General features: G+C 32.8%; 1 protein-coding gene across 1 annotated transcript; it reads right to left on the reverse strand.

Moving 5' to 3' along the window:
• Positions 1 to 1,281: 1,281 nt before the first annotated feature.
• Positions 1,282 to 24,753, reverse strand: LOC124449022 (serine/threonine-protein kinase/endoribonuclease IRE2-like). Its single transcript, XM_046999965.1, has 8 exons — positions 24,735 to 24,753; positions 24,239 to 24,535; positions 21,120 to 21,191; positions 12,854 to 12,925; positions 7,149 to 7,220; positions 5,738 to 5,809; positions 2,128 to 2,825; positions 1,282 to 2,048 (listed from the first exon to the last, which is right to left on the reverse strand). Exons 1-8 carry the CDS (start codon positions 24,751 to 24,753, stop codon positions 1,809 to 1,811), a joined length of 1,542 nt encoding a protein of 513 aa, XP_046855921.1. The 3' UTR covers positions 1,282 to 1,808.
• Positions 24,754 to 24,776: the final 23 nt, after the last annotated feature.

A 24,776-nucleotide genomic window follows, 5' to 3' on the forward strand; every position in this document is an offset into this window, starting at 1 on the left:
AGATGTCAAATAAGTGCTGAAACGCCGTGGCCTCCCGTAAACCTTAGGCATCAAGTTATTCTTTCAATTGACCATCCACTATACGTTCGTGAAGTTGTCGAGAAAGTTATACACCAGTATTCTAGAAACTCACAAAAACTCTAACCCTCAATGTGTGCAACACAACAGTCTTGATCTTACTAATCAATGCAAACTCATTTACCCATCAATCAGTGGTATAAGATTTTTGGTGAAATATTTCAAATCAAGCAATCAGTGGAGTGAATACAAGGTCTTCCAGCAGTTATAAGACTATTTTTAAACTTTATTCAATGAATGTGGGTCTGTGAGAGAAAACAGGTGTTACAGAGAGAGGTAGTTAACTTTATCTGTATATTCAATATTTATTTAATAAATCAAATTAAAACTAATTAAAATATTAAAGAGTCCATTAGAAGAAATTCTGTTGATCTCATGAAAAATGTTATTTAATTCAACTGTTTTGTATTGATTAGCTACGTAATTAATGTGAAATAGTAAAACAAAAAAGCACTCCTAAATTCTATCTATGGAGTTGCTCAGCAGACGACGCTTAGTTTTACAGCATAAGCAACCCTAAGAGCCCATAACATTCAAGACCAGACTTTCAGCCTGCGTGCTATACTGGATTCATTCTCTATTTGCTGTGAAGGCTTCATTTGTTTTTTTTTAATTCCTTTGTTCAGCCTTTTCAGAAAATAAATGTTTATTAAATTCAGAGCTTAAGTCCATTTAATTGTGCTTTTGGCATAGGCCATTTTCACTGCCTTTCAATACTTTAATAAATATTGTAACTCCAGAAATACCATTTACTATCATATAAGAGTTTTAATGTGTATTTTATAAAGTTGACTTTAAATGTCATACGTCTTCAACAAAAGCAATTGAGAATAAAATTTAAATAATCAGATATTATATCATTCAATAATGTAAGTTAGATGCAGAAATGTGATTATGTATCATCCAAATACGTCGTGAAAAGTGTTTTGCTACTTTACATCTATAAAATAAAACCTTTAACTACCGTATCATTGATTTGTTATTTGTTTTCCTGTCAGTAAACTTTTCATTGTGGTTCGCTTTCATTAAAAACTGAAAAAGTTCTTAAGTTCTGGGCTGTTTTTCAATTCTTCATTACATCAGACAGCACGTACCCGAACTAAGATTTCAAAAGAACTCCTTAGGATCATCGACTTTATAAAATGGATGGTTTTAGTGCTGGTCGCAATCAATCGATCTGTCAATGAAATCCAACAGTCAAAATAATCATATACGTAAAAAATTTATTTGTCTTTTCCAATGTGAGTAAATTCTATTTTACACGGTATCTTTCCTGTTACTTGCCTTTTCACAAACTGTTTTTACTGTTTAAAAACTGTTTATTTTTGATGTGGTTTCTTTTCACTGAAATTAAAAAAGTTCTTGAGGTCTGGATTGTTTTTTAATTCTTCTTCATTGGACCTCACAGTAGCATGCACTCGAACAGGGAGATTAGGGAATTTTTTGAGAATATACGCCTTGTGAATTGCCAATCTTATAAAATGGTTCTGGTTGAGGTTTTGGCCGTGGTCGTTCGTTCCAATGTTGGTTATTATTTCGAATAAGTCTTAAACATTCTGTCCATGAAGAGTCATATGTATAATCTTTCCAGTCAACACGTCCGTTCTAAAATAATCATAAACATCACTGTCTATTTTACTTTTCCAATCTGAGGATTCACTATTCAATTGTTGAACGACACTACACAGGGGATCATTTGTCTTAATCTGCTGAAGATTTCCAACTTTACATTATAAGTCAAATTTCTCGTCATCCGACATAAGAAATGGATGTTTTAACGCCACGGTAGCTGATGGCCTGTCTTCGGGTTCTCGATTCAACATCCACGATAGAAGGTCTTTCAATGTTTCATCGTTGATTTCGTCCAAGCCAACAGGGTTTCCATTTAACATATTGTCCAATCTATGCCGTTTAATTCCAAACGGGTGATTTCCTTTTGTTGCAATATAATAAGTTACCATTCCTGCATTCTAAAAAGATTAACAATGTAATGTTACAAATTGACTTTATACATGCATGTCGTGCAAATGGTCATATTCCTACACTTACATATACGTCAGACTCTTTCTTGTACCGTCCTTTATCGACTGTATCTTTATCTTCACAATATGATTCAGGAGCAATCCAATACTCAGTTCCCATGTTAGGCTTGCTGTCATATGTCGTACAATCATTATTCAACATTCGACTTATGCCAAAATCAGCTATCAGAAAGTTGTCTTGTGAGTCTCGGAGAACATTGGAGGGCTTTAAATCACGATGAAGAATAGGATTTGGGCCGCTATGAAGATCAGCTAATCCTTGCAAAATTTGTCTAAGAATTTCGGGAAGAGCTTTTTGAAGATCATGTAAAGTGGAAGATTCTACGAAACTCTCCAATGATTCTTCACATAAGTCTAATATCAAATATACATATTCTGTTCCAGTCTCTTCCTCTAGGAAAGAATAATTCACAACATATTTTGACTTTCTTGCGTTGAATTTATTCAAAATTTCTTTTTCGTGCAGCGCAAGCTGGATGTAGCTATCTCGATGTATTCGTTTCACTGCTTTACCGTAACCATCCTTACCCAGTCCAAGAAAAACACGGGTGGCATCACTTCCTTTGCCAATGCGAAACTCTTCTGAGAAAATTACTCGTACATTGCCCACCACTTTAACCTCAACACTTTGATTGCGTCCGTATTCACTCAATTTTAAAAGCAATTTTCTATGTTTCGTTGATTTATCAATGCATTTCCACTGTTCTACATAAAAATATTATATTCAAGGGTTAAAGAAACAAAATAAATATATCAAAATACCTTAAACTTCCCCAAATATGAAAGGATACTGATACCGTACACTTTTGAAAAAACGTATTAACAATTATTAGACATATCATAAATTTTTTAACTGGTAATATTCGAGGTTAGCTTATACCATACAATTAATCACAAAAACTTCTTTCTGCAGTATTTTCATATATTTTTTTAAGAAATAACTTTACGTTTTTCGAAAATATAAAATTTAAATTTATAGAGCATATTTTTTAGAGTCTAAAAATTTTTATAGTAGAAAATAACAAAATAGCTTCATTTAATTTTTCATTTCATTCTCGACACTCATTATTTAGATAGACTATCTAATGTTTAATGCCAAATATGAACATTAAAGTTCGATGAGCAACTAAAACTAAACAATTATTCGCTCAAACCTTGTTTGAACACCATTAAAGTGCAAATGAAACGAAAACTTTGCTAGTTACATAATATTTACATTGACCAGAACTTTGAAATGAATGCTTTTTAAAACCTTTTATGTATGATTCTTTTATTCAAAAAATACTGAAGTGAAGTCCTTGCTATTACCAATTTATCTGATAATAGTAGGCAGTATTTTACATCATTAACACATCACAAAGAAAGAAACTCGGCAAAGTTGAAGTAAAGTATTAGCAAATGTACCGAATAATTCTAGTTCTCATTATGCAATGTGACGTCACAAGTTAGATGAATCGAACATAATAAAAGCTTCAATATCTTGTGAAAGATAAGAGATACGCATAAACTATTTTCAGCAGCAGCCTTAGGAAACACCCCCTCACCCACCCCACTAAAAGTTATAGTTTTGGTCCTTTATACAGTAGTCCGTGATACAATACCTGAAAAAACATTATATGGTCATTGAGTTCTGTAAGCGATATTTCATCATCAGCCTTAGTAAACACCCCCTCCCCCACCCCACTAAGATTTATAGTTTTCGTTCTCCATATAGAAGTCCACGCTACAATATTTGAGAAAACATGATACAGCCGTTGAATTTTGTAAGCAATATTTCAGCAGCAGCGTTATTAAACACTTTCTCCCCCACCCCGCTAAAAATTATAGTTTCGGTCCTCTATACAGTGGTCCGTGCTACATTATCAGAGCAAACATTATACAGTCAATGAGTTTTGTAAGTACTATTTCATCAGCAGCGTTATTAAACCCCCACTCCCCTACCCTACTAAAACTTATAATTTCGGCCCTCTATACAGTGGTCTGTGCTATAATATCTGAGAAAACATGATACAGCCATTGAGTTTCGTAAGCGATAGTTCATCAGCAGGGTTATTCTTGCTCAATCTTTTGAATTAACTCTTAAGTGCCTTGAACTGATTCACGTGCATTTTTTTAATTGAGGTTATGAACTCAGTTAACCAATCACGAATTAAGACGCACTTTAGATCATAAATGGGATTTTTGGACTCGCTTGCTCTTCTAATATAGTCCAAATAATTACATTTATCTATTTTGAGATCATTGGAGTAATTTATTGAAATCAATGAATAAAGTCGCTGTTTTTATGTTTTGCGATTAGTAACGCTTTTTGCTTATCTATTTTGGGAAATTTTTAGTAGAAAAAACTGATACAGCAACTTTTACTCTCTAGGCAACCTTCAAAATGCAATTCTAAGCTTGAAAATTACCTTTGTGAACATTTGAATGATGTTACACTGAAGATGTAATTTCCAATATACTTAGCAAGGAGAGAGCTCAAAAAAACTTGTAATTTTCTTTAAATTAAGAATTTAGAAGTTCGTTCAATAAATGTGCAATTTAATGCAGCATTTATCATGTCAAAAATTATAAATTGCCTTCTTTTTATTGTGGTACTTTGAGAATTCACATCGTCAAATTGGCTCATTTTCCATATGATTTTGAGGTATTTTACTCACAATGAACAGGAATTCTTATTTATTGAAGTATATCGAGCAAGTCGATTTGATGGTGGCCGTTCATTGCATAATTTTCAATATTATTAGCTAGGTAATGTAGGCGTGGTTGTGCAAACGTGAAGTATTGACAGTATATCCATAGGATAGTTTGTTGAGAAGTTTTTATGATTAAACAAGCAGAATACAAATTAACGTTACTTTAAAAAAATATATTGCATGATGTCATTACCACCTCATGTCTCATTTTAATTTTAACTGACTGATAATGTACTTGAAGTACAAATTGTGAAGTGACAAGATTTTACTGCCATGGTTAAAACAGATTAAAGCACTTTAAAACAGATTGTCTAACCTGAACAATTCTAAAATGCAGAGTCTGATCTCTACGGTGTACATTATATCAAGATTTATTTTAAAAGGTTTTAGTCTATTTATTGTAATCCTTTTTCTTTAATGAAACTTATGAAATGTTATACAATTTATTTCGTTTCTGCCGAATTTTATTTCTTGCCTTTAGCTGAATGTCGTAAAAACCTTTAGTATTTTGTCTACGTAGACAATATTGTTTTTTGCAACGAGGATAATTTACATGGGAATGAAGAGCAAATTCTGTCATGAGTTGTTTTAATCACGAAAATAATATGTTAACCTAGGGTTAAGTAATTCAACCCACCTAGCGAGGAGGGTTTAAGTTAACCCTTGTTTTAACCGAAGGTTTAAGAAAACCTAGTTTCGAGCAAAGCAAACTAACCCAGAGTTAAAAATTAACCTTGGGTTAGGCATGTTTAACGCTGGGTTAGCGTTAACCAGCTTATAAAAAACCAGCCTCAGATTATTAAAAATAAATCTTCATAAAAACACATATATACCAATCAAATGACTTGAACTGTCATACAATACGAAACAAATATGATCAGGTTTTGCAATATATATAAAATAAAATAGAATTGGAAGGCATACCTTGTTTTGTATTTTCAACACCAGGAGAATTCCCGACATCTTCGGTAATAAAATCATCACCAGTTGTGGTTTCTAAGAAAAATATATTAAAAAATTTTATCGACACAATCTGCATGTGTATTTCTATTCCGTCATTTAATAAAAAAATTACAGCTAGTGCTCAAAAAGAAATAACACAAGTAAACTGAAAAGTTTTGGTTAGTAGCTTTTAAAAACTATATCTTTTATCTCGTTTTGCTCATTATAGTATAGTAGCGCGCCGAGGAGACTTAATTTGGAGAGCAAAAACATGCACCTCCAAAATTTCATATATATAAATTGCACACAGCTTTATATAACTGATATTTTTTAACTCTACGAAAATATTGAGAGGTGGTTTCCCCCCTTGTAAGCCTTCATTATTTTCATGTTTTTTAAAACGAAAAAAAAGACAAAACAAAAAACCATGGTACGAATGTAAGTGAAAAAAGAACACTGGGTTTTTTTTATCTAGACGACACGATTTCAAGCTATATATTTTCTATGTTTGTAAATGTCGATCGTCCAGGTTGGTATAGTCCTGAGGATTGTTTTTGTTGTTGTTGACTGACCTTTTGACAACCTTAGCGGTAGTCATCCTCAAAGTCAAAAGATGAAGATGAATACCGCTAAGGTTGTCGAAACGTCAGTCAACAACAACAAAAACAGTCCTTCTCAGGACTATACCAACCTGGACGATCGACATTTACAAACATGTAACGATACTCCCGGGTTCAAACCATTTACTTTACTATATATTTTCTGCTGGCAAAAACTACAGGAGTGAAAGCCAGTCCATGCAAAGCAGCAAAGACGAGAAAAGAAAAAAAAACTTTCAGTTCAAACAAAGCCATATAATAAACCTTTTATTGACCTCGCCTGCTCGTTCTTTACTGAGAAATCTCGGACCTCAGTTTTTAGTACAAACCTTGCCTTAAAGGGCTCAGTCTGCACGAAAAACTTCAATCACACACTCGGTTATTAAGAGCTTATTAATGAATTCAGACATTGATAAATGTTACATAACCGTTGACGCTAATCCCTGTGGAGAAGGTACTTAAGTTACTATAGGGAAAAAGTTGTACAATTATGCGCAGGATTTATTGAGGTGAACAAAGACTTCTCAAGTTAAGCTGAGCACTGCCGTCTAGTAGACATTTCATTTAAATTATTTGAACGTCGTTAGCAAAAGCAAAATTTATATCCTTGGTACGGAATTTAATATACGTATTAAACGAACGTTTGGACTGTATATATCATATTTTAAATAAAATAAATCTTCATAAAAACACATAAATACCAATCAAATGGCTTGAATTCCGATGTACATCACAAAACAAATATGCTTAGGTTATGCAATATATATAAAACAAAATAGAATTAAAAGGCATACCTTGTTTTGTATTTTCAACACCAGGAGAATTTCCGAGATCTTTAGCATTAGCATCATCACCACTTGTGATTTCTACGAACAATATTTTAAAGAGCGTTATCCACACAAGCTGTGTATTTCTATTTTGACAACAAGTAAAAAATGAATTTACAGCTAGCGCTCGAAAAGAAATAACACAAATAAATTGGAAAGTTTTGGATAGAAGCTTTTTAAAACTATAAATTTCATTTCGTTTTGCCCATTAGCTCCAAAATCTCATATACATATATTACGCACTGTTTTACATGACTGACATTTTTAAAAAAGCAATGACCTTACAATTGGAAATATTGAGGGGGCAGTATATATTTTCATGTAATGAACCAGCTTTCATCAGGCGTAATTTTACAAATAAATGTAGATAAACAAACTTCATGAATTACGACTATCAGATAGTATTTTGGTAAAATACATGACAATAGACACTGTATATAGTAAACATTATTTATCTAGATTGAACAATGTTTACTACGTACGAAGTGTCTATTGTCTTGTGTTTTACCAAAACTTCATGAAGCAAACAGCAAATGTTTTGTAAAACGAAAATAAAAACAAAACAAAAAACCATGGTATGAATGTAAGTCAAAAAAGAACACTCGAAAAGTGGGTTGTATTATCTAGGCGAGACAATTTCAAACTATATATTTCCTGCTGGAAAAAACTAGAGGAGTGAAAGCCAGTCTTTGCAAAACAGCAAGAATGGAAAAAGAAAAGAAAGCTTCGTTTCAGGTCAAATAATACCATATAGCTAATTGACTTTTTATTAACCTCACCTGCTCGGTCTTTATTGAGAAATCTCGGACCTCTCGGTTTTTATCACAAACCTCTCCCTAAGGGTCTCGGTCAGTACAAATGAATTCAGTCCGATATTTCTCCGTAAAGACCTCACACTCGGTTATTAAGGCCGTTGTAACGAATTCAGACATTGATAAGTGTTAACGAACTGTTGTCACCAATCTCTGTCGAGTATCTTAGTAATTATAAGAAAAAGTTGTTAAAGTCCGTTGTTGTTGACTGTCTGTTTTGAGGATAAGGAAACTATTACAAATTTATGCAATTTTATACAACCTGTCAAAGAACAAAAATTGTAAGCAGGCACAGACATTAACACATTTTTTAGCGTTGTTGTTTAATTACTGATGGATTTAAAAGAAAAGTTTGGAATTAGTTTAATCATACATTATCGTCATACACAGTACATATATACATATATTCAAAAGTTTCCTAAAGAATATGCAAGCACCCAAAAGCCTAGAAAATCGACGAATTTTGTTCCTAAACAGAACAAATGAATGGTTTCTTAATTAATAGCTACTTCGAAGTTCGAATTCATTTCTCGTTCACGATTCTTTCCTTTAATGTATATGGAATCCTTGCCGAATCACTCAATTTGTTGAGAAGGCTGCCTTTCCCTACGGAGTCGAGGCAATTAAGAGAGATCGGTCAAACATTGAAATTTTATCGCGATATGTGACTTGTTTACTCCTACCTCGGCGCTATATTTTCATTAAACAATCAACTCGTCGTCGCAAGTTTTTGTCAGTTATGAAATGAAATTGAACTGTATTCCTGGAAAATAGATGAGCGTGAGGAATAAACAAGGAAAGCAGTGATCGCTATAATATTTTTGAATTAGTAAACACCTTTTTTAGTTAGGTAAACATCCTGCAGGAAACATAATGACTGGAATTTCTATGATAATGTTTGGTATCAATGTCAGTCACGCTATGTCAATGTAGTTTTAATAATTTATTAGTAGCAAAATAGCAGTTAAACATTTCATAGTAACCACGATTTGATAATATGTAGACACATGTTTGTCAAACTTTTGCTATCTTTAATGCTCAAATCATTTGTTTATGCTTTATATTAAGCAACTTGATAAAATTAGATCTCAGCAAACAAATACATTATAAGTCTAATTGTAACTTGTAATAAAATTCTACTTTTACTCCTGTATATTACTATCTGTGACATGTATAAATGATGTAATATTTTCTTGCTGTAAAAAGTGATACACTAAAAATGGCGTAAGCATGCTGAAATATGTCTGTTTTAAAATTATCATGATTAGTTTCCAATGTTTGTCAATTTTTCAGTCTATGATTTTTTGAATACATAATTTTCACAGAGCTGGGTTTGGTGAAATAAAATTTTTTCTAAGATGTCAAAGACTCAAAGTGTGTTTAAATTTTTGATACGTATATATTATAAGATGATATTTAAATGTATGCTTTAATTCTATGAGTCACTTTAAAATAGACACCAGGTATATAAAATATTATTATCTCAAAATTGGTTCAATGTTGTATTTGAATCTTACAACTAACAATGAGTTTATAGCTGTTATATATCTTGAGCAATGTTTCTTTGATTAAAATGTTTTGTTTCCGTCTCATTGTTCTTTAGAGCCAGTTTTATGTATATGTTTTTAGTTTATACGTAGATTTTTGAATTATTCTTTTGGTTGATTAATGTAAATATGAATCCAAACTGCGTTTTAATCAATGCTTTGGCTCTTTTGTTTGTCTACAACCAAAATGAATAACTCGGTCCTCACATAAAACAATTTGTATGTCAATGAACCACTTAAATCTAGGACTTTCAATTCATTATGGCCAATTTTTTTTGTATTATACTATGAAATTTGTATGTATTCTTAGGCGACTGAAACATATTAAAAGCCATCAATAAGCTACGAATCTCAAATAATTGGAGTTAGACAAAAAAAACATGAATCAAATTTGACATTAATATCATTGCCTTAGCCATAAATGGACCTATTGATTTGACGGATGCAAGATTTTGTGCCAGTATATTTTCCCTAAAGAGCTGATTCTCCAGTTGGGAAATGTCTGTATATAGAATATGGTTAATATTTACGATATTCTCAGCAACTCTTTGACAATTACAAGTTACAACAACACCTGTGGTCGAGACATCAATGCAGTAAGCTTCATCGTCAAGAGTTACACATTTTCAAGCTTATTTTAATAATCGAAGTGTCCAACATTTAGTACAAGAACGGCAGAATATATTTGATTGCTATTTATATTCATTATGGCTGTCAGCGTTAACAAACTTCGTTGATGAACTTTATGACAAAATTGCGTCCTCCAAAGATTTATTAACCAATATTTGTATTGATAGTTGTCTTTTTGATACTATTGCCAAATTTTGCGGAATAAAACGCGTTTTTCGACACAAAATTTAACAATATTGATGCTCCAGGCTGGCATTTTTCATGGTAATATAATAAACTAGCGAGGTGGTAACATCTTATGACGTCACGATCCATTTGTAAAAATTCGCATCTGGTGGCGAAATTTAGCGTTAAAATTAAACAATTTATACCAAACCAAAAATACTCAAACATACACCAAAATGTTTCTAAGATTTTATATTTTTCACCTGACAAAAAAAAGATGTGGCGAAATTTGGCCGGATTTGCACTTTAACAAAATATTATTACCGCAAATGAGCCCCCAACATTATGTTGTATATAATACCTTTAAACTTACCAAAATAATTTGATGACAGAGAAACATGTGCATGACTTGGAACTGGAAATTTACTTTGAGTTTTTTGAGACTCATATTTTTCAGTCTCTTCGTACATCGTACGAAACTTGCTCAAAGACGTAGTGACATGAGTATGGTCTTCACCTGGCACATTCAATTTTAGAATATTTAGAGGTCTTTCAAAATACTTTATAGCTTTGTCGTGTTCTCCTGTTTTTTCATAAAGCAAACCGAGATGGTTGATATATGCAGCACATCAATAAGACTTGGACCTAAAGATTTTTTTCGAATTTCAAGTGCTTTTTTGCGAAACTCTTTAGCTTTGTCGTACTCTCCAGTTTTTTCAAACACAAAATCAAGTTTGTTTAAAGAAATAGCAACATCAACATGATTTGGACCTAACGATTGTTTTCTAATTTCAGTTAAAGTTTTAAAAGTTATAGTTTTAGCCCTCTATACAGTGGTCCGTGCTACAATATCTGAGAAAACCTGATACAGCCTTTAAGTTCTGTATGCGATATTTCAGCAGCAGCGTTATAAAACACCCCCTCCCCCATCCCACTAGAAGTTATAGTTTTAGCCCTCTATACAATGCTCCGTGCTACAATATCTGAGAAAACATGACACAGCCATTGAGTTCTGTAAGCGATATTTCAGCAGCAGCGTTATGCTTGCTCAATAGGGAGGCTTAAGTCGTAAGTGGATTGGTCTGATTCACGTGCACCTTTTAATGGAGGTCATCCAGCAAGTTTACAATCATCAATTAAGACACAATTTGAATGATAAATGAGATTTTTGGACTCATTTGCTCTTCTGATATAGTCGAAATAATTATATTTATTCATTTGAGATCAGTGGGAGTAATTTATTCAAATCAATGAATAAAGTCGTTGTTTTTAAGTTTTGCGATTAGTAACGTTATTTGCTTATGTATTTTGGGAAATTTTCTAGTAGAAAAAACTGATACAGCAACTTTTATCCTCTATGCAACTTTCAAAATATAATTCTGAGTACAAAGTATTCAAAATTTAATTCTAAGCTAGAAAATGATGTTTGTGGACTTTTGAATGATGTTCACACTGAAGAGGTAATCTCCAGTATAATTAGCAATGAGAGAGCTCAAAAAAACTTGTAATTTTCTGTAAATTTAGAGTTTAGAAGATCGTTTAATAAATGTGCAATTTAATACTACATTATTCATAATGAAAATTGTATATAGCCTTCTTTTTATTGTGGAACTTTGAGAATTCACATCGTCAAATTTGCTCATTTTCCATAGGATTTTGAGGTATTTTTATTACAATGAACAGGAATTCTTATTTATTGAACTATGTCGAGCAAGTCCATTTGATGGTGGCCGTTCTTTGCCTAATTTTCAATGTTATTAGCTAGGTAATGTATGCATGTTGGTGCAAACGTGAAGTATGACAGTATATAAAAAAGATAGTTTGTTGTGAGGTTTTTATGATCAAACAAGCAGAACACAAATAAACGTTACTTTAAAAAAATGGATTGCATGATGTCATCATCACCTCATGTCTCATCTTAATTTCAAATGACTGATAATGTGCTTGAAGTACAAATTGTGAAGTGACAAGATTTTACTGTCATGGTTAAAACAGATGAAACCAGCTGCAAATGTTACCATTCAGTGTTGCTTTGACATGTGATGAAAAAAATCATATATCTTATAACATTTGTTAAGGTAAAAGACTGAAATAAGACTGTATTTGTAATCAAACACGTAATCTTTTTTCTGGAATGGAACTTATGAAGTGTAGTCAATTTGAGCACTTTATAAAAAGATTTACGTCACTTTGCTGCTACGCAGTATTTATTGAGATAAACAAAGACTTGATAAGTTTTGCTGGGCACTGCCGTCTGGTACAAAGTACATTTAAATTATTTGTCGTTCGCAAAAGGAAAATTTAACCCATTGATACTGTATTGAACATACGTAATAAACGAACGTTTGGAGTCCGACAGTGCAACACTGTATACGTATATCATGCATATTATTAAATAATATAAAACTTCATAAAAACACATAAATACCAATGAAATGCCTTGAATTGTGATACAATTCAAAACAAATATGCTTAGGTTATGCAATATATATAAAAAAATTAGAATTGAAAGGCATACCTTGTTTTGTGTCTTCAACACCAGGAGAATTTACGACATCTTCGGCATTAGCATCATCACCACTTGTGATTTCTACGAACAATATTTTAAAGAGCGTTATCCACACAAGCTGTGTATTTCTATTTTGACAACAAGCAAAAAATGAATTTACAGCTAGCGCTCGGAAAGAAGTAACACAAATAAATTGGAAAGTTTTTTATAGTAGCTTTTTAAAACTATATATTTCGTTTCGTTTTGCCCATTAGCTCCAAAATCTCATTTACATATATTACGTTTTTTATGACTGACATTTTCAAGTAATAAAATGATCTTACAATAGGAAATATTGCATGAGAGGGCAGTATATATTTTCACGTAATGAGCCAGCTTTCATTAGGCGTAATTTTACAAAAAATTGCAGATAAACAAACTTCATGAATTACGACTGCCAAAGAGTATTTTGGTTAAACACAAGACAATAGATACTCTGTATATAGTAAACATTATTTATCTAGATTAAATATCTGAGGAAACATGATACAGCCATTGAGTTCTGTAAGCGATATTTCAGCAGCAATATTATTAAACACCCTCCCCCACCCCACTAAAATTTATAGTTTTGGCCCTCTATACAGTGGTCCGTGCTACAATATCTGAGAAAACATGATTCAGCCATTAAGTTCTGTAAGCTATATTTCATCAATAGCATTTTTCAACACCCAACACTAAAAGTTATAGTTTTAGCGTTTCAATACATTTGTTAATGTAAAAGGTTGATTGAAGACTACATTTGAAGAAAATTTTTATTAGAGCTTGGACTTGGTGATGTTTTTTTTAATTGTTTCAAAAGTTTCGATGCTGTAAGCAGGGGCGTAACTTTTGTAGGAGGAGGGGGGGTTGGTGACACATCTTAATTGCTAAAAACAGTGTTTTTGCAGGGCATATTGCCGTCAAGTTTCAGGGCAGTGTTCAGGAAGTAGAAAAATTGCCATACCATCGAAAACAGGTAAATGATTACTAAGTGGAAATAACAAACCTTCATTTTTGACAATTTTGGCTTAATTCTACAGTGCAATGTGCAAGATGAAGTAATTATAAACACAGATGCAGATTCCGCTGGATACAATGATTGCAAATGTAAAAAACATGCTGATGCTAATTTTTGCATTGTCGAAAGCATTGAGTTCTATAATAACTGGAGCGGCTATCTTTACTGGGGCGAGGTCGCCAAAAAAATGGCGGCCAACGGACGTATTTCCGCTGAAATGATCGCTTTGCAGAAAAATAATATTGTCGACCTCCCCCTGGTGTCTATAGTAAATTATAAAGAATTTTTCAAAAACAAACACGATATCACAGAATATGGATATCGTTAGTTCCATATTCTGTGACGATTCTTTTTTGGCATTTCTTTTATAATGCCAACACTTCAATCGTTCAATTGTTGGATGTCGTAGTTTCCACAAAAAGGAACATATCCGCTTCTCACAGGTGAGATAGTTGTTTGTTTTGTTAGTCCGTCAACGATTGAAAAGCAATTATACATGCACTTGAAAAGCCATAAAATACATATTAAAGATCGTATTTTTTAAGACTGACTTGAACGCCAAATATACTGATGTTTTCCTGTTTTTGTCTATAAAATTCTGCATACTTTTCTGTCATTTGTTAATGCATGAAATCGTAAATTTACCTATCTATTTGCAAAATAGTTTCCCTAAAGCAAAAAAGACCCTGCACACATTTTGCTCTGTGAAAAGTATCAAAAAGAAATGATCAGCCCCAACGGTACCCATGATTTGGAGCAGAGCTTGTTATGTTCTATTTGCTGACAACATGCAGGGAAGACCAAGGAGTAAAGATGACTGGAAGATGTTATTGACCAGGCAGAGTCTTAAAATTGATAATGATAATGCTGTAAAGACAATTGATTTATTGTCTTCTTTATCCAGAGTTATTTAATTTGATCATCGTCAAATTCTATGGATGGAGACAATGGATTCACTAATGATGCCTTGAATGCTTTGAAGTTAAAGTTCGTGAACCAAAAAATGATAGCAAGAAGGTTGTGTGTGTTTTGATGCTTAATTAAATGTCAATTCAAAACATATAAAATGGAAAGGCCATAAAGTTTGTGTCTATGTAAACATTTGTACTGAGATTGATGACTCGATGCAGATGTGAAGCTTCAAACTGTATAAGCCATTGGGTTTTATATAACTTAATGTTTAAATCATGTCATATCTTTATGAAAATATTTTAGTTGAGTGTTGTTTAAATGGTACTAATATCTAATGCACTATACTGAAGCATTAAAGATTCAGTGATGAAACCTTTAAAATTACTGTACTGTATATTTCTTATATATTTCTTATATTTCTTTAAGAAACAGTTTGAGCTTATTTACCTATTAGAGTACAGAATGGAGATTTATCATATGCATCACTGCTGCTTTTTTAAATAAATGTTTTTCACTTTTCAAAGCTTTTCTACAAATATTTTTCTTATTTCTTTTCATGAGATTGATGATATAGAGGTAATATAATCCAATAACTTTATAATTTCTAGAAAGCTTTTAAGCCTTGCCTTTTATTGCCTTGCTATGACATATCCATATGCATTTCATCATTCATGTATGAAGAAAACACCAAATGTGGATACTCAGAGAACAAAATGCACTACCAACTGCTTATGAAATTTATTATTGAAGTGAAAACTGTGTTAATCATTCAAATTGTGCACTTATATTGAAAATATAGGAAAAACAAAACAAAGTGAGGAAGAAGGGTAGAAGTATTAAAACTAAAAATGAATTATAAACACCATTGGAAGCATAAGTGTTTTGATGATTATTTGCATTTTGCCCAATTTATATATCAATACAACAAAATCAAAATGTGCTACAACTTTACAAGTATTTGATGCAGTTGCACTTCAGAACATCACAAAAAGGCTACTTAAAGTAATTTCTATACAATATTGTTTGTTTTCATCTACCAAACCTATGCAGACTTGAGTCTTTTTGAAATTTAATATGAAACTCAATTACAGAAAATCCGTAAATATCCAGAGATTTAATATTTACTTTTTTTAAAGAAACAAGTAAAAATCCTACAATTGTGGCGAAAAAAGCCATTGCCTTTCCACGAAAAGAAGCAAAATAGCAATGATAACAAATAAGCTAAATTCTCTCCCGTGAACCACTGTGGAGATGAGCTATGATATACTTTTTTGTATAGACTAAAGAGTTTAATCGTTCAAACAAGTTTGACGCTGGTAAGAAAACGACGCATATCTTGCATTCATAGATGTATAGCCGACATATAGCTCTTTCGTCGATAGTTATAAATACATCCTCGTAGGAGCCGATAACTGGAAAGCTAGGTTGACTCGCTGTTACGAATTGTAGGTTTTTATTGTGATTTTCATCAAAAAATTGCTTGCCGAATCCCAAATACACACATACATTTTCCTCACTCTTTCCTCAGGAGGGAGTGGGAAATTGTGAAATTTTCGAAAAAGCGGTCAATTTCGGTAAATCTCAGCGGCAACGGACGAAATCCGCCATTTTTTTGGCGTCATCAGATATCTAAGGCCGCGCTTGAGATAGCCGCTCCAGTTATTATAGAACTCAATGGTCGAAAGCCGCGAAGCGAGCTCCAATCCAATAAATTCATCAACTTCTATGCGGTTTTGTATATTTGGCGAGAAAGACTGTATTTCAATGGAAGGTTAGTTATATTTACCGAAGTTTCTAGGCCCACAATTACCGAAGGAGAGTTGTGAGTTCATTGTATGATGTCATAACTTTGATGTTTACTCATTTCTAATTTAATTGAAATTTCTCTTAAGAGGGAGGCCCAACTAGATTTAAAGATGGTAACATTTAGGAGCCTCGCGCAAAAAAAACAAAACCTCAACGCAAACGAATTTATAGACGGAAGGTTTAATGTAAAGATTGCGGTGCAGAAATGAATATTGATAATTTTTTGAAGCACAGTTGAAATAAACACAATGGTATGGCAAAATCCTAAGATGTTGTGGAAGCATCACAAACAACAGACATAAAAATAAAACTTTAAATAAACGCTCTGAACTTTTTACTGCATGCCGTTGTTGCAAATTATGTTAAAGTTGTGTTGCGTTCAATTGTACATTCGGGTACGTCTGGGACGATAAGGAACAATATAGAAAACATGGGTGCAACGGAAGTGGAGAGAGCAGAGAACGGAAGTGAGAGAGGCGAGACAAGCGGGAGAAGCGAGAGAAGCGAGATAATTTAAGGACTAAGAATAAAAATTGTTTAACCAGCCAAAGTTGTTATAGTGATTATTTCTTCGTGTTCTGAAGACATTGGGACGGAGGTGAATTTTTGGAATACCGTCGTTAATTTAATATCTCGTAACGAATTGTATATACAGTGAATAATAAACAATAAATCTGTCAATTGCCTGAACAATAAATCTGTCAAACCTGTTGCTACTAGGAGAGTCTGGGTTTCATCCCAAAGCAATCTTCAGGCAATGTATCGTTTTCTAACGTTAAATACTGTTTGTTAAAAATGCTACCTTGAAGGAAAACCTTAAAGTGGCATTAGAAATACACAATGTATGCCAGGAAATATTTGAAATAGATAATAAGATAAATGAAGTTGATTCAGAGGAAGAGGAAAATATGGATGTGGTTTGTAATATCTGAGTATGACGTTGAAATTATAGATATAAAAAATTACTCAGATAGTTTAAAAAATATCTGAGTAATTTTTTAAAATGTTATTTCTAAAGTAATTATATTTTGGTTTTTTTAGTTTGATGAGGAAGAATCTGTTAACGAACAAGAAGAGGAAGAAAAATATCACCTGTCATGGGTAACCTGCGTAGCTGAATTAAACATATTGGCTGAAAATGTTAACCACTTCAAAAAAACTGTCACTGAAACGTTGTCCTGAGAAATAGTGTTTACTCAAGAAATTGTAATGCATGTCCTTGAATACGTAAAGAAGATTAGTAACACGGCCATACGTTTACAAAGCAATTATGAGGATATTCTAAAAGCTACACAGTATTTGCACTGAGAAATCTCAAATTGTGTTTTGGAAGAAGAAAATGATCTTGGGCTGCTGCTTGATCCCGCTGACCGTCCAAAACTATTGACTGATCTTTAGAAGAAAAAATAATTGAGAAAGGCCCATACCAATCAAAGCTCAATCGTTATTCGTTACCCTGAGAACAGTAACATTGCGCAACACAAACAACGTATGTTTTCATCAATTTGGTATAAAGAATATCCCCATTTAGAGTACAGTATAAAGGCGGACTATCTATCCTGTTTTGTTTGTGCTCTTTTTCGAGTGGACCTGGAAGAAAAAAGGCGTCAGATGCCTGGGTTACTGGAGTTCGATCATGGGATAGGATGAGAAGCATGGGTAAAGATAAAAAAGGAAAGATGCAACAGCATTTCTTTTCCAAATCCCACAAAATTGCTTTGAGTGATTTGGCACATTTTGCCTGCAATATGAAAAACGTCGATGTAATGTTGGAAAAGAAGTTAAGAGATGTAAGAATACAAGAAGAAGAAAACAATTTGCGAAACCAAGAAGCCATAAAGATCCTTTTAGACATCGCAAGAACATTGGCACGACAACAGCTAGCTTTCAGAAGGCTTGATGAAAAGCACGAGGGAAACTTTATCCAAATAACAAATCTTGTTGCCAGGCATAACCCTAGACTTCAGTCATGGCTGTCTGACAAAAGCATGAAACCTTATTCAATAAAATACCTATCACCTATTTCACAAAATGAGTTTACTAGCCTTTTGACTGAAGATGTAAGGAATCGCATCGTAAAAGATATCGTTTCATCTGAAATATACTCAGTCATGGCCGACACGTCTCCTGACACTTCAAACACGGACCTCTTAGTGGCAGTGCGCTACGTTGACGAAAACAACGTGCCAAACGAGAGAGCACTGGAGATGAAAGAAACAAGGAATAAAACAGGTGAAGGCCAAGCAAAAGAGATTCTTGATTTCCTTAAATCATAATTACCTATTTGTCACGAAGAGTTAGTGTATCAGTCTTACGACTACACAGCTTCAATGTCTGAGACTTTTAATGGAGTTCAACAACATTTGCAGGAAGTGGTTGGACGCAACATTCCATACATCCCATCTCAATGCCATAGGTATGTGTCAAATGCACAGTATTAAACATTTCCGTTTAAATTACTTAGGCATTAACTATATCTTTTTAAATATTTTTAAGACTAGCCTCTGCGTTGAATAATTTCTCAATTTTATGTTTTTAGATGAAACACTTTCAATGAGCATTGCTCAAAGGCCTCTACATTTGTTGAGATGTATAGCTTGCTCAAAGATCTGTATGTTTTTTTCAGCAGAAGTTGTAAACGAGATTCTATGTTGCAAGAACACATGGAAAAAATTGAAAATGCTCTTAAATTGCGCAATCTCTCAATAACGAGATGGGTGTATAGAAGTGAATCAATTGAAGCGGTATGGAGATCTTTTGAAGCCATACGAAATGCGTTTGTGGACATAGCAAAAATTGACAACTTATTAACCAGAACCAAAGCAGCCTCGCTCTGTAAGAAAATGGTGAAATTTGAGTTTGTTTTTGCAGTTATGTTTATGAGGTTTATCATGAAAAAGACCAAGATACTGACAGTACAGATGCAGAAGCCAGAGCTCAATATCTTTGATGGTCTTCAACTCATTGATGAAGCTGTTAGATCACTGGAAAGAATACGGAACACTGAATCCAAATCGAATGTTCAAATAGATGCAAGTGTTGAGTAAGCGAAGTCTCTAGGGTCCAATCCCGAGAAAGAGTTTGCTAGAAAGAGTAATAAAAGATCAAGCAGACTTTTGGATGACAGCCCTGAGACTTTGGCAATTATGTCACTAAAAACTAACTATCGAAAATGCATAATTGAGGTCCTCAATTCCCACATCAGAGAATATTGAGAAAACATAAAAAGTTGTTTGCAAAAAATAAAACCTTTAGCTGTTATCCTTCAGCCTTCACTGACTAAACCAAATTTTGAACAAGTTGAAAAGGTCACCGAACTTTTCTTCCAGCAATTAGCGTAGATTGTATGTCACTGTATGCAGATCTTGGGATTTTTGTTAACTTTGTAAATGAGAAAGAAGAAAAATGTAAGACAGTCCACGACGCCGGAAACACTGCTTTCGAAAATAAAGAAATTTTCCCAAAAGCTTATAAATGTTACAAACTTCTGTTTACTACTCCAGTAAGTGTGGCTGATATTGAAAGATCATTCAGCAAAATGAAAACTGTCAAGAACTATTTGCGCTCAACAATGAAAGGTGAAAGGCTGGAAGAACTCATTGTCCTCTCAATCGAGAAGGATTTAACAAATACAATTCATCTGAAGGTAGTACTAAAATCTTGGGCAGCCAGAAAAAACCGTAAACTCAGAAAAAAATTTAGGTAAAAAGCAACACCTCAAGAGTACGTTGAGATAGTTCTCACTTAAGACTCTTGATATGAGAACAAATATACATTGTTTTACTGTTACGTCCGAAATGGCTTAGGTTTATATTTGGGCAACGCCCTATTGCAGGGCAAACTTCCCCAATAACTTCAAGTCTAGTTACGCCCCTGACTGTAAGCCAGGAACAAAAAACATAATTTTCATCTTGAAATAAAGTTACACTCTGACTAATCTACTGTACTCAAATAAAGAAAATAATAATTAATGTAATCAAACACGAGCACTTATAAAACAGATAGTCTAACCTGAGCACTTCCAAAATGCAGGGTCTGATCTGTGTGGTGTACATTATATCAAGATTGGTTTTAAAAGGTTTTGGTCTATTTATCATAATCCTTTTTCTTCAATAGAACTTATGAAGTGCAGTCAATTTGAGCACTTTATAAAAAGAGTTGCGCCACTTTGCTGCTACGCAGTATTTATTGAGATAAAAAAAAACTTGTCAAGTTCTGCTGAGCACTGCCGTCTGGTACAAAGTACATTTAAATTTATTTGTCGTTCAAAAAGGAAAATTCAACCCATTGATACAGTATTGAACATACGTACTAAACAAACGTTTCGAGTCCGAAAGTGCAACACGGTATACATATAGATCTTACATATAAAAAATATAAATATAAAATATACATATAAAAATATAAATCTTAAGAAAACACATAAATACCAATCAAATGACTTGAATTGTGATAGAATACAAAACAAATATTCTTAGTTTATGCAATATATATAAAATAAAATAGAATTGAAAGGCATACCTTGTTTTGTATTTTCAACACCAGGAGAATTTCCGACATCTTTAGCATCAGCATCATCACCACTTGTGATTTCTACGAATAATATTTTAAAAAGCATTATCCACACAAGCTGTGTATTTCTATTTTGACGACAAATAAAGAAATGAATTTACAGCTAGAGCTCGAAAAGAAATAACACCAATAAATTGAAAAATTTTGGATAGTAGCTTTTTAAAACTATATACTTCATTTCGTTTTGCCCATTAGCTGCAAAATCTCATATACATATATTACGCACTGTTTTACATGACTGACCTTTTCAAGGAATAAAATGACCTTACAATTGGAAAGATTGATTGGTCAGTATATATTTTCAAGTAATGAACCAGCTTTCACCAGACGTAATTTTACAAATATATGTAGATAAACAAACTTTATGAATTATGACTGCCAAAGAGTATTTTGGTAAAATACAAGACAATAGACACTTTATATAGTAAACATTATTTATCTAGATTAAATAATGTTTATTATATAGTGTCAATTGTCTTGTGTTTAACAAAACTTCATGAAGCAAACAGCAAATATTTTATAAAACGAAAATAAGAACAAAACAAAACCATGGTATGAATGTAAGTCAAAAAAGAACACTCGAAAAGTGGGTTTTATTATCTAGGCGACACAATTTCAAACTATATATTTTCTCCTTGCAAAAACTAGAGGAGTGAAAGCCAGTCTTTGCTAAACAGAATGGATAAAAAAAGGAAAGAAAATTTCATTTCAGATCAAATAATACCATATAGCTAATTGATTTTTTATTAACCTCGCCTGCTCGGTCTTTATTGAGAAATCTTGGACTCTGTTTTTAGCACAAACCTTGCCCTATGGGTCTCGGTCAGTACAAATAACTTCAGTCCGATATTTCTACGTAAAGACCTCACACTCGGTTATTAAAAGCGTTATAATGAATTCAGACATTGATAAGTGTTAACGAACTGTTTTCGCCAATCTCTGTCGAGTATCTTAGTAATTACAAGAAAAAGTTGTTAAAGTCCGTTGTTGTTGACTGTCTGTTTTGAGGACAAGGAAACTATTACAGTTTTATGCAATTTTATGCAACCTGTCAAAGAACGAAAATTGTAAACAGACACAGACATTAACACATTTTTTAGCGTTGTTGTTTTATTACTGATGGACTTAAAAGAAAACTCTGGAAATATTTTAATCATACATTGTCGTTATACACAGTATATATTTATGTTCAAAAGTTTCCTAAACAATACGCAAAGCACCAAAAGCGTAGAAAATAGACGAATTTTGTTTCTAAACAGAGCAAATGAATCGTTGCCTAATTAATAGCTACTTCGAACTTCGAATTCATTTCTCGTTGACGATTCTTTCCTTTAATGTATATGGAATCTTTGCCGAATAACTCAATTTGTTGAGAAGGCTGTATGTCCTTACGGAGTTAAGGTAATTATTAGAGATAAGTCAAACATAGATATTTTATCGCAAAATGTGGCTTGTTTACTCCTATCTCAGAGCAACACCTTAATAAAGTTAGGGAAACATCCTTCAGGAAACATAATGACTGTAATTGAATACATAATTTTCACAGAGCTGGGTTTGGTGAAATAAAAAGTCAAAGACTCAAAGTGTGTTTAAATTTTGATACGTATATATTGTAAGACGATATTTAAATGTATGCTTTAATGCTATGAGTCACTTGAAACAGACACCAGGTATATGGAATATTATTATCTCTAAATCGGTGCAATGTTTTATTTGAATCTTACAACTAACAATAAGCTTATAGCTGTTATAAATCTTGAGCAATGTTTGTTTGATGAAAATGTTTTGTTTCCATCTCACTGTTCTTTAGAGCTGGTTTTATGTATATGTTTTTAGTTTATAGGTAGATTTTTGAATTATTCTTTTTGTTGATTAATGTAAATATGAATCCCAACTGCGTTTCAATTATTGCTTTGGCTCTTTTGTTTGTCTACAACCAAAATGAATGACCCAGTCCTCACATAAAACAATTTGTATGTCAATCAACCACTTAAATCTAGGACTTTAAATTCATTATGGACAACTTTTTTGTATTATACTATGAAATATGTATGTATTCTTAGCCGACTGAAACATATTAAGAGTCATCAATAAGCTACGGATCTCAAATAGTTGGAGTTAGACACAAAAAACAAGAATTGAATTTGACGTTAATATTATATTGCCTAAGCCATTAATGTACCTATTGATTTGATAGATGCATGACTTTGTGCCAGTATATTTTCCCTAAAGAGCTGATTCTCCAGTTCAGTCATGTCTGTATTTAGACTATGGTTAATAGTTACAATATTCTCAGGAACTCCGTGACAATTACGAGTTAGAACAACACCTGTGGTCGAGACATCAATGCAGAAAGCTTCATCGTCAAAAGTTACACGTTTTCAAGCTTATTTTAATAATCAAAGTGTCCAACATTTAGTACAAGAACGGCAGAATACATTTGATTACTATTTATATTCAATATGGCTGTCAGCGTTAACAAATATCGTCGATGAAATTTATGACAAAACTGCGTTCTCCAAAGATTTATTGAGCAATATTTGTATTTATAGTTATCTTTTTGATACTTTTGCCAAATTTCGCGGAATAAAACGCGTTTTTCGACACAAAATTTAACAAAAGTGATGCTTCATGCTGGCATTTGTTTTCAGTAATATAATGGGAACATCGAGGTGGGAACATCTTATGACGTTACGATCCATTTGTAAAAATTCACATCTGGCGGCGAAGTTTAGCGTTAAAATTAAATAGCTTATACCAAACCAAAGATGCTCAAACATACACCAAAATGTTTCTAAGAATCTATATTTTTCATTTGGCGAAAAAAGATGGGTTGAAATTTGGCCGGAGTTGCACTTTTACAAAATATCATTAACGCAAATAAGACACCAACATTATGTTTTATATAATATCTATAAACTTACCAAAATATTTTGATGACAGAGAAACATGAGCATGACTTGGAACAGGAAATTTACTCTGACTTTTTTAAGACTCATATTTTTCAGTTTCTTCGTACATCGTACGAAGCTTACTCAAAGACGCAGTGACATAAGTATGGTCCTTACCTGGCACATTCAGTTTTCGAACTTCTAGAGATTTTTCAAAAATCTTTATAGCTTTGTCTTGTTTTCCAGTTTTTTCAAGCACAATACCAAGATTGTATAAAGACGCAGCGACATCAACATGATTTGGACCTAACGATTGTTTTCGAATTTCCAGAGCTTTTTTGTGAACCACTTTAGCTTCGTCGTACTTTCCAGTTTTTTCAAAGACCAAACCAAGATTGTGTAAAGACGCAGCGACTCTTATATGATTTGGACCTAACGATCGTTTTCGAATTTTAAGAGCTTTTTCGTGAGCATCTATAGCTTTGTCGTACTTTTCAGTTTTATAAAACACCAAACCAAGATTGTTTAAAGAAACAGCAACATCAACATGATTTGTACCTAACGATTGTTTTTGAATTTCCAGAGCTTTTTCGTAGAACTCTATAGCTTTTTCGTACTTTTCAGTTTTATAAAACACCAAACCAAGATTGTTTAAAGAATCAGCAACATCAACATGATTTGGACCAAACCATCGTTTTCGAGTTTCTAAAGCTTT

Source organism: Xenia sp. Carnegie-2017, unplaced genomic scaffold (assembly GCF_021976095.1).
Source record: "Xenia sp. Carnegie-2017 unplaced genomic scaffold, XeniaSp_v1 HiC_scaffold_23, whole genome shotgun sequence".
Lineage (NCBI taxonomy): Eukaryota > Metazoa > Cnidaria > Anthozoa > Malacalcyonacea > Xeniidae > Xenia > Xenia sp. Carnegie-2017.

What these genes read in the sequence shown, in the direction of transcription:
- LOC124449022 (XM_046999965.1), bottom strand. An exon ending in TCGAAAACTGAATGTGCCAG is followed by an intron (nt 21,192 to 24,238) that starts GTAAGGACCATA and finishes TATTATTCGTAG; the next exon opens with AAATCACAAGTGGTGATGAT. An exon ending in AGAAAGAGTCTGACGTATAT is followed by an intron (nt 2,049 to 2,127) that starts GTAAGTGTAGGA and finishes TAATCTTTTTAG; the next exon opens with AATGCAGGAATGGTAACTTA.